Source organism: Polistes canadensis, unplaced genomic scaffold (assembly GCF_001313835.1).
Source record: "Polistes canadensis isolate GaletaPanama2010 unplaced genomic scaffold, ASM131383v1 scaffold_30, whole genome shotgun sequence".
Classification (NCBI taxonomy): domain Eukaryota; kingdom Metazoa; phylum Arthropoda; class Insecta; order Hymenoptera; family Vespidae; genus Polistes; species Polistes canadensis.
The window spans coordinates 827,104-837,422 of record NW_014569577.1 but is presented as its reverse complement, the minus strand read 5'-3'; the positions used below and the strand labels follow the sequence as shown (position 1 = coordinate 837,422).

At 37.5% G+C, this 10,319-nt stretch overlaps 1 protein-coding gene across 3 annotated transcripts in view; it reads left to right on the top strand.

Moving 5' to 3' along the window:
* The first annotated feature begins 6,585 nt into the window (after nt 1-6,585).
* The window catches only part of LOC106784076 (complexin), a 231,614-nt gene continuing 227,880 nt past the window's right edge, over nt 6,586-10,319 (top strand). Inside the window, exons 1-2 of one of the 3 annotated variants that reach the window (XM_014743196.1) lie at nt 6,586-6,737; nt 7,748-7,910. In XM_014743196.1, the coding sequence (XP_014598682.1) occupies nt 6,605-6,737; nt 7,748-7,910 (296 nt within the window). In that variant the 5' untranslated portion in view covers nt 6,586-6,604. Of the gene's footprint in view, nt 6,738-7,678; nt 7,911-10,319 lie in introns of those variants that run through there. The other 2 variants (XM_014743193.1, XM_014743194.1) reach the window with 2 other exon arrangements.

Here is a 10,319-nt window from a genome sequence, read left to right as displayed (position 1 = left end):
ATATATATATGTATGTTCACTCGGTTTATATCAGTATACTGTTTTCTGGTCGACCATAATGTCTCGACGAGGATTATCCAGCAAAAGCGTACGGTATATCCTTTATCGATTGGAACCAGGAAAAAGCATTTTGAATTGCAACAGCTCGCGTAGCGTTGCATCCTGAAGAACTTCGTCATTTTAATCGCTCATAGCGTAAACTTTGTAGGAGCTAAAATGTTGGGATGCCTCGTAGCTTGCTCGTTCATTCGTTCATTCGTTCGTTCGTTCGTTCGTTCGTTCGTTTGTTTATAAAGCGAAACTCGTTTCGAGCAATTTACCGAAATAGTGAGAAACATAGTGAGGGAGAGAGAGAGAGAAAGAGAGAGAGAGAGAGAGAGAATGACGAGAAATTGTGTGTTTCTCTCCCTGTGTTTTTCTCTTTCACTCTAGTTTTTAATCCTTTCGCGTCGTTCTCTCCTTTCTCTCCATCTTCATCATCATTGGGTATTGCGTTTTCTCATTGCTACCAACTAACGAGGAAAAACCTCGACGTGCATTTCCTCGGCTTATAGAATTTAACATGCTTGTGGATTAACCATACGAATTTTTTTCTATTTTGTTTTCTATTATTTTTTCTTTTTTTCATTATACCACTCTCGGTCCTCTGTGCAGTCAACCGGTCAAAATATGTTGGATTATTAGTTTCGATCAGATCACTCTAAAGTCAAACAACGATGGGTACGGTTAATACATGGATGGGGGTGACCCATTTAGAAGAACAAAAATCGTGTTACGTTGACTTCAAAGAGGCGATTAAAAAGTGCGAATTTTTTACTCATAATATTGGATAGGTGCGAGAAAGTTTTCGTAGAAAACTAAGGGAAAGTAAAAAAAAAAGACACTGTTAATTTTTCCACGTGATCATCGTCGTATTTATTATTATCCGTTACCATTCTATTACTTTTTTTCATTGGTCCCAAAGAAGGTGAAGAAAAGAGTCGATTAAACTGACTAAGCGGAATTTTTTTATTTTTCCATTGCTCCGGATAATTAAGGAAGAGAGTGGAACGATGTCGACACGAATCTCGCATTGAGAATAACGAGATGTTTTAACGAGATGCGTGAACGTTACTATCTATGGCGTTAGATGTTTTATGGCCTCGAATGCAATCGACTTTCTTGGTTATTGAAATTCTTATCACGACACGTATATAACTCTAGGCACGATAATGCAGTAATATGTCGCTTACACGAATCTCCACTTCGGCTTCTTCGTTCTATGCGACTTCTAACACCTCCTCGCTTACCTCTCTTCTTTCCCCTTTCCACCAAAGTCAACGAAACCTTTAGGAGAATAGATACAAGTGTGAATACGTGTTCTAAGAATCCATAGATTTCCTCGAATCATACTCGGAATGATGCACATAGATATTTTTCGAGAAATAACATAAGTGAATTTTCTTTTATAACAAAAAGAGAGAGAGAGAGAGAGAGAGAGAGAGAATTTAATATTTAATCATTATTATAATTTGATTATTTCGATATATCAGTTTCACGATTGACGTCATTGATCGAAAGATTACATTGATGTATTGAAAATAGAAAAGAATGGTCATTAAATAATGAAGTTCGTGTCGAATTAGCATTGTAAGTAAGTAACTCGTAATACTCGTATGTGTCTCCTTTGTCTTTGTATATTTCTCTTTCTATCATTGGTTCGGTGTTTCGTATTTCCGGTTGGTCTATACCAGCAGAGAGAAAGACCGGAAACGTTTGGCTGCACAATAGCGAGACGGAGAACGGCAGGKGTCAATGGCGAGATATCACTCTCTCTTTCTCTCTCGTTTCCCTTTCCCCTCTTTCTTGCCGAGGAATTCCCGTAATTATTGATTCGATTAGGAATTCGATGGCGAGTATAAGCGCGACGAGAGTGGTGCTCTCTCACAAAGCTTGCCGATGCACGGAGAATGCTAGGAAATTACATAATTTCCGTTCTTCCAAACGGATCGCCAGCAATGTTCACTTATGTTGTTTACGGATTCGTGCGAAAAGGGCCAGTTGTTTCTGACGTGCGTGTGCCATCATCCGATCTATTATTCCTCTTTTACCTTTTCCGTGAAATTGGAGAGAAGATTGTTGAATCGCACACACACCTTCGGTCTCTTCTTTCATCATCTTTGACGTTTTAGATAGAACTTCAAAGAATTAGAAGAAAAAAAGAACAAAAAGTGGAATAATTTTTTATCCGTGACTACTTTTTCTCATTATTTCTTTTTATATTTTAATTTATAATACACATTTGTGTTATCTATTTTTAAATACGTATAATCGTTCTTAATGAACAAAATCTTCTAATTAATTAATCCCTTCTTCTGTAATATTCGATTATTTCTGTTAATAAATTTATTTTGTATATATATATATATAATCGTTTAGATCCAAATGAACCATTTGCCACTACTCCCCGCTGTTAACCGCGAGAAATAACGGCAATCGTTTTATCAAAGAGATGATCGTAATTTATCGAGCAGAGAAAAGAGATCGACCTATATTAGTTTGCGGTCTACGAGTCCCGACGTATTCTTTTGATTCGCGAAAATGGTCTCCCGACGCTCGTAAAGTTTCGATGGTAATGTCGGATATTGGCGAGATATCACAGCGGTCATGCAATGAAAATGTGAACTATACACAGTAAGATAGGGAATAATATTTTACTTTCTCTCTTTCTATCTATCTATCTCTATCACTTTCTTGTATAATTTTTAACATCTCTCGAGATCCAAACGATTCCGTGGAAACATTTTATTCTTTACTTTTGTTCCTTTTCTTTTTTTTTTTTTTTTGCTTAATCGCAGTCAATTTTTCTTCTATATTTATTTATTACATTACACCATACACGAGGATCTCGAATACTCCATTATGTTCTCTCTGTGAAACATATAACAATACTTATTATATATCTAATATGATTTTTCTTTTTTATTTTTTTTTTTTTTTTACTCGTCATATAAATAATTCTTTTCTTCGCATGTTTTCTTACCATTTCGTTATTGCTCCAGTAGCGAAAGTGGAACGAGGTAATCTAGTGCTCGATCTTTTGCAAAAGTTTCTTTTATTGTGCCAACTAATATCTATACAAAAACAGTTCATTATTTATGGCAATTTTCTTCAAATTATATTTTTTACGTTTCGTTAAAAAACAATTAACGATTCTAATTAGAAGAAAAGAAAAAAAAAAAGAAAAAAGAAACATTTCTTATCGTCGTATAAAAAATTTCGTATTATTCCAGCAACTCTAAATGAATATTTTCTTATTTTATTACCATTTTAATTTCGCGTTAGTAATTCAATGTAATATATTATATGAATAAAAAATAAGATCTGTGTCTGGCCAATTAATTCGTAATGCGTTAGAATAAAAGATAAGGGTGGGGCGGGAGGGGGAGGGTAGGGGAAGAAGTTTATTGCAAGAAATAACAAGGGGCAAGAAGAAAAAGTATTGCATTTTTTTGGAAGGTTGTTCACGGGCTTGTGCTCGACTTGCGTTTTCTGGATTTGAGCCATAGAATCGTAGGAATCAGCAAGGACTGTTGGACTAAAAGGAAATTCGATCGAGAATGTATCGGACTTGCTGAATTACGATAGCCCGGTTAGGAGGAGGTAGCAGCTGACACAAATCTGACTTTCATCATATCCGATCCGATCTTCGTCGGGTGGTGCAAGAATGGAATAGGAGGAAGTTTTGACATGGTAGCACGTGCACGATCCTAAGATAAATCTTAAGATAATTTCTAAACTAACGCGTGTCCTATTATGACAATACGGTGCTACTCAGCATATTTGATTTTATTGATTATTATTTGTCATTCGACTAAATTATTTCGATTCGTTTCTAAACTCGGTCAAAAGTATAAAAAAGAAAGCAAAACAATTTTTTTAATAATTTACTCGCGTTACAGAACAAACGCGGTTCTTTATTTTAATTCTTTTTTTTACCGTAGAGTAAAAGAAAAGAATACAAGTAATATTAAAATGTAAATACATATACGAATATCATCCAATTATTATAATTAATTCAAAGTAGAGAAAGAGAACGATATAAAGGAATTTGGTCGCTTTCATCGTAGTCGAGATCTAATCGTCGAAGTTTGTAGTTAACGCGTTTGAAAAATTAAACGATTCTTCAAAATTTCACGACTATTTCTGTTTAAAATTGTGAAGAGAATAAGAGGATAGGAAGGATATACAACGTGTTCTCTTCTTATCCCAATTTTACGTTCGGAGAGGATGTAAAATTTACATCGAAGAGTTTAACGCGTATCTCGATCGATTCGATGTAAATTTATCTCTGTAAGACTAAAACAAGAGAAAGAGACAAGGTCGTTCGGTGGCCGTAGAAAACGACGACGAGGTAAATTTGAAGAGGTGTTCGAGCGAAAATTCTCTTTTCAACGTTGGCCCGAAAGAGTAGACGAGACATCACCCACGTAATAAGGTTAAATTACGATTTTTAATTAAAGGAACCTAGAACAGAACGTAGCGGTATGTATCGATTGACACCACGAACGAAAACCACAGTTCCCCTTATACCAACAAATTTACTTCCATCTTAATTACAACCAGTGTTTTTTTCTTTCTATTCTTTTTTTCCTTGTCAAAAAACAATAACGTGGCTTTTTATTAAGCTTTTTTTTTATTAAAGAATATTATATTCGTATATCGTGTGTAAATAAAATTTAAAGCAGCTTTTAATTTGTCCTCACGTAGCTCGTCGAAAATTAAACATAATTTATCTTAATTTTGGTCCTCCCACGATCGGGGGAGGGGAGGGATCTGAAGCTAACGAATAAACACAAATATAGAATCGAAAATGAAATATAAAATAAAATTGTAACAACGTTATATTATATATGATTTTTCTAAAGTTTCTCATTCGCTTTTGAAGTATTAAAAATATCGTAAAAGATAAGGTAACGAAATGACTAGTACCAGTGTATTATTTCGCAATACAACATTACGATATATGCACCGATTAGAATCTTCTGTTAGGTTACTTAATAAAAGCTTTATACTCGTTTAATACAATTTTGATTTTAATATCGTTGCGATTGTTTATATCACTTTGTTAGATCGATTTAAACGTTTGTTCTTGTTTTGATCGTTGCATAACTTTAACATTTCTTAGAATACGAAAATTAGTTTCCCCGTTGTTTCCCATTTTCTCTTTTGTAGTAATTGGGTCTTCCCGAAGATAAAGGAAGGAGAGGGGTGACTTGATAGAGTATTTCGGGAAAAGATGAGATATCGTTCGTTCTTTGAAGACGAAAGCGAACCGAAATCCATTAAAGCCAATCGTCTTCGTTCTTCTTCGTAGGCGCGCACAACGCCAGTGCTATCAAAACCTCGTTAACGTCCTGACCCATATATTTTTTACCTTCTTCTTCTTCTTCTTCTACTTCTTTTTTCTTTCTCTCCCTTTTCTTCTATTAGAAACCTAACAGAAATCGCAAAAAGCGTTTTTCCCGTTCGTGCATAAGTTTACGTCAACGAATGTTAGCTGCCCTTTAAAACAAATTTCGCATCTCGAGAGAAATTCCTGACTGAGAAAAGCCATCGTCGTTTCGATAGATTTAGCGAGCCGTCACCGCGTTCCTTCTTTTTTTTTTTCTCTTTTTTCTTTTTTTCTCTCCTCTTCGGATTATTTTCACTTACCTTTTATTTCCATAGTTATATGAACAAATTTTCTTTTTCTTTATATTATACATGGTCAGTTATTCGATATCGAAAGTTTGCTCGATCGTTTGATTGAAAAAGAAAATAAACCAAAAGAGAGAGAGAGAGAGAGAGAGAGAAAAGTAAGCTCATCTGAATTTCGGCACGTCTCTTTTCGCTCGTTCGAATTTCTAAACCAAACGATTCCACCACGGTGGAGTTAAATGCATGGAGAAACGGGTCACCGATGAACGGGTATCGTTTAAAATTAGGTAAAAGGGTCGGAGGGAGCAAAAGAAGAAAAGAAAAAAAAGAAAAAAGAAAAAGAAAGTTGAGTAGGGGGAAAAGAAAGAGAGAGAGAGATATATAGAGACACATTGGCGCGCGTACGTCAAGTGACGAATGTATGCACGCGCAAAAGGGGGTACATACGAAAGAGGGAGGAAGGTGAGGGAGGAAAAGAGATAGAGATAGAGAGAGAGAATTGGAAAGAGAAAGAAACGAGGAGGGGGATTAGGGGGGGAGGAAGAGGAAGAGGAAAGAACGCCCCGCCCTCATCCGACTCGACGTCGCTGGTCTCGGGCAGAGGAGGTTTCGCACCCCTTCACCCCTTACCCCGTGGATGGACCGGCGGCGACGTTCCGTTGGCAGTGGAAGCGGAGCAGCAAAGCCACCCCCACCACCAGCCCTCTTTCTCTTTCCCTTTCCTGTGTCTTCCGTATTCGTTGTCTCCGTTAGATCCGATGTTAGGGAGCTTTTTCTCTCTGTCCCTCTCAACCCCCTTCCCACCCCCAATCCCTCCCCCCACTCCCGGAGTCCCATTCCCAGCACGTCTAGTTTTGTGTATAGAGAGAAGGTAGAGAGCAGCGTCAGGGTTGCGTAGAAAAGCAACCCCCTCATACCACGTTCGATGGATCGATGGCGCTTGACTCGTTCACCCCCCGCTGCGTGGCGCCATTGTCGCCGGCACGGCAACTCCGCCGCTCAGTCTGAACTCGGGTTCACTCAGTCCACGACCGTTAGCCACGAGACTTCGATCTCTGGTACGCAGGGTATCCCTTACGATACCGAAAGAGAAAGAGAGAAACAGTATTATAAACTCTTATCGTATTTTTTATAATCGGACAAGATAACCAATTAGTTTCGCGCGAGATTAAACTCATAGGCGAGAGATCGATCGGGTTATTCTCTTACGAAGATTATTATTCGCGCGAAGGGAGAGATACAAACGACACCATACCACACCACACCACGTCACGTCACGTCACAGAGAGAGAGAGAGAGAGAGAAAGGGTGAAAAATACAAACGATTGAAGCACTACACGCATACTCATACACACAAATACACATCAGATACAGATACAGACACGTACGCATCTCTAGACGAATAATATACGCGAGATAGAAAGAGACCACCACCCGCGAACCGCCGCACGCGACCGACGACTTGTTCTTACGAATTTCTCTCTCTCTATCTTTCTTTCTTTCTATCTATCTGTCTTTCTTTCTTTCTTTCTACCTTTCTTTCTTACTTTCTATCTTCTCTCTTTCTCTTTCTTATTTCTCTTAATCTTTCTCTATAACTCTCTTTTCTCTCTCTCTCACTCTCACTCTCTCTCTCTCTCTCTTCTCTTTTCTCTCTTATCTCTGTTCTCTCTCTCTCTCTCTCTCTTTTCTCTTCTTATTCTTCTATTCTCGTTCTTCTTGTGTCTATTTCTTAACTTTACGTCTTTCCATTCTCTTGGGAAAGTTCGCGCGCGCGCGCGCACGTGCGAGAGAGAGAAAAATATAATCGCCGAAGAAAAATATTACCGGTGACGGAGAGAGAGAGAAAGAGAGAGAAAGAGAAAGAGAAACAGAGAGAAAGAGAGAAAGAGAGAAAGAGAGAGAGAGAGAGAGGGGGAGGTAGTCGAGCGCGTCTCGTAAGAAAGACTGAATAAAAAAGAAAATAGCAAAGTAATTAAAAAAAGAAAAAAAAAAAAAGAAAAATAGAAAAGAATAAAAAGAGCAAATAATATAAACAAAGAGATTCACGCACGACGAGAATATTCAGCTTTTAAAGTTTGCACCGAGATAACGTCGTCGTCGTTGTCACATCCGAGACGTCTTCATCATTATCATCATCATCATCATCGTGTCTTCTTCTTCTTCTTCTTATCGTCTTCTTCGTCCACCAACGGCGAATCATCGACCAGTCGGCAATCGCAACACGAGAGGTGAGTTTTCATTGAATTTTCACGAGATCAGAATTTATTTTTTGATTTATTTATTTCGCATAATCGTGTGAGAAACAAATTACACTTTACTTTTGACGATATTATTTTCTTCCACTTAAAGAATATCGTTCGCGAGACGTTCGGGATGCGTGTGGGTTGGTGGATAATAGGTAGGAGGGGGTTGGGGTGGTTACATAGACGGTGAAAAGCTGGCGCGCGCGTGCTCGTGTGCGTGCTCGTGTGCGTCGCGTCGTCTACTGCTGTTGGGTGCGTCGTCGTGTTGGCTAGACTCGTTGCATCCTTCTCGCACGCTTTCAACGTGCCTATTTCCCGACTCTCTCGTTTTCGTGTCGCTTCGTGAGAGAGCTTTACGTGCGACATACCGTGGGTAGTTCGATAAAATGCGAGGGATAGGCCGTTGCAACGCTTACTCTCTCTCTCTCTCTTTCTCTCTCGCCCATTTTCTCTCTTTCCTTCTCTCGCTCGGTCATCGATTTCGAACGCACTGTGCTAAAGCCAGACTTCTTCCCTACCCTTCTCTTCTCTTCCCTTCCGTTCCCTTCCGTTCTCTTCCCTTCCCTTTTCCTATCTCTATCTCTTTCCTTCAAATTTAACCAAGTTATCGCGAGATTTTTGCCTACAAATTTCCCTACCAACCGGTTGAAACTTTTTTCTTAATCTCTCTCGGAGAGGGTGGGAAGGAGGAAGGAAGGAAGGAAGGAAGGAAGGAAGGAAGGAAGGAAGGAATCTAGTTTTTCATGAAATTGCGATAGAATGAGAGGAGGAATAGATATAGACGACGTTGAAGCATTATGAATGTTATTTCTTCTTCTTCTTCTTCTTCTTCTTCTTTTGATTATTTTTCTTCTTCTTGATCTTCCTTTTATGTGTTTCTACTATTTCTCTTTTCGAAGTCATCAGGAAGACCTTTAACCGTATATATATATATAGGTTTCTTTTAAAGTTGAGAGATCGTACGTGATCTTTCCTAAAAGTGAACTACCAGAGAAAACGCGATCGCAAAAACAGTTTCCAATAGAAGTTTGCTAATGACGTACGACCAAGTATAATAACGATAACGGCTACCGGTCAACGTACTCTTCATCCTTCGCAAAATTTTCCCTCGGGCGTTAGACGTTCATTCTTCTCCGTGAACTTTAACGTGTTAGGCGAAAACTTTCGTGGAAACTTCGGAAAAACCGCGATCTCCATAGGAGGATATATATATATTGTATATATATATATATATATATATATTCCTACCTAGAAATTTTACACGATGAAAATTAATTTCGTATTATTATTATTATTATTAATAATAATATTATGTTGAAAATTATACTAAGGGTAAATATTTCTTGAGCAATGTTCTCTCATCATTTTTATTGCAATGATTAAATTTCATCTTTTAAATTGTTATTTTAAGTTAGCAATTGTTCATAAATTATGTACATACGTTAAAGGAAATGTAATAAAGATGTTCCAATTTCATCACGTGGAACAGTTGGAAACATTTTGAAATTATTTCCATTATTATTCCAGCGTTTCGTTTGGGCTGTTGGTAAAAAAAAAAAAAGGAAAAAAAAATAAATATAGAGTTTCTTATTCAGGAAGATTTATCGGGAGATATTCGTGATTCCAAGAAACAGCGGATGGTTTAAAGTCTCCCGCGTGCCATCACGATTTAATCTCGTTTCCTAAGAGAGAAAAAGATAGAGAGAGATAGAGAGAAGGAAGAGGAAGGACAGTCGTAGTCTGACGGACGGTAGAAATCGAGTTTTCCAAAGTTTTCTAAGCGCGCGAAAACAGTGATTAAACTCCTATTTCATTTCGCATTTGACGCGAATAATTCGAAAGTTGCTTTGATTCTAAGCCGACTCGCGTAAGATCGATTTCCTTCGAAAAATAGAAAAACCATAGATAAGAAGAAGTATAAAATAGGCAAATTAATATTATTATCCATTACCCGTTTCAAAGGATTTGCATCGTTTCTTAGCCAGGACGACTATCCGTAAATGTATTTACTTATAAATTTTTATAAGAAAACGTTTTTCCTCTCTTGCATTCTTATTGGTCTTCTACGCGTACCTCCGAAAATTGAGATGTCAAGAGATCGGGACCAGCTCGTTTTTCGTAACTCGATCGTATTACCAGAATGGAATCGTCGATCGTAGCTCTTTTCCAAGATCCTCTTTCGGCGAAGTGTCGATAAATCCTTGCCTTAGATTCGTTGCGTCATATATTATATTTATCATATATAATATTATATATACGTATCCAAAAATATATAAAATAATATATATGATATGTAATAAAGTATACATATCTGCGTACGATAACAATTCAATCAGAATTGCTCCTTTCCTTTCGTATAGATTTAAATATATTACAAATTTGTCAATATATATA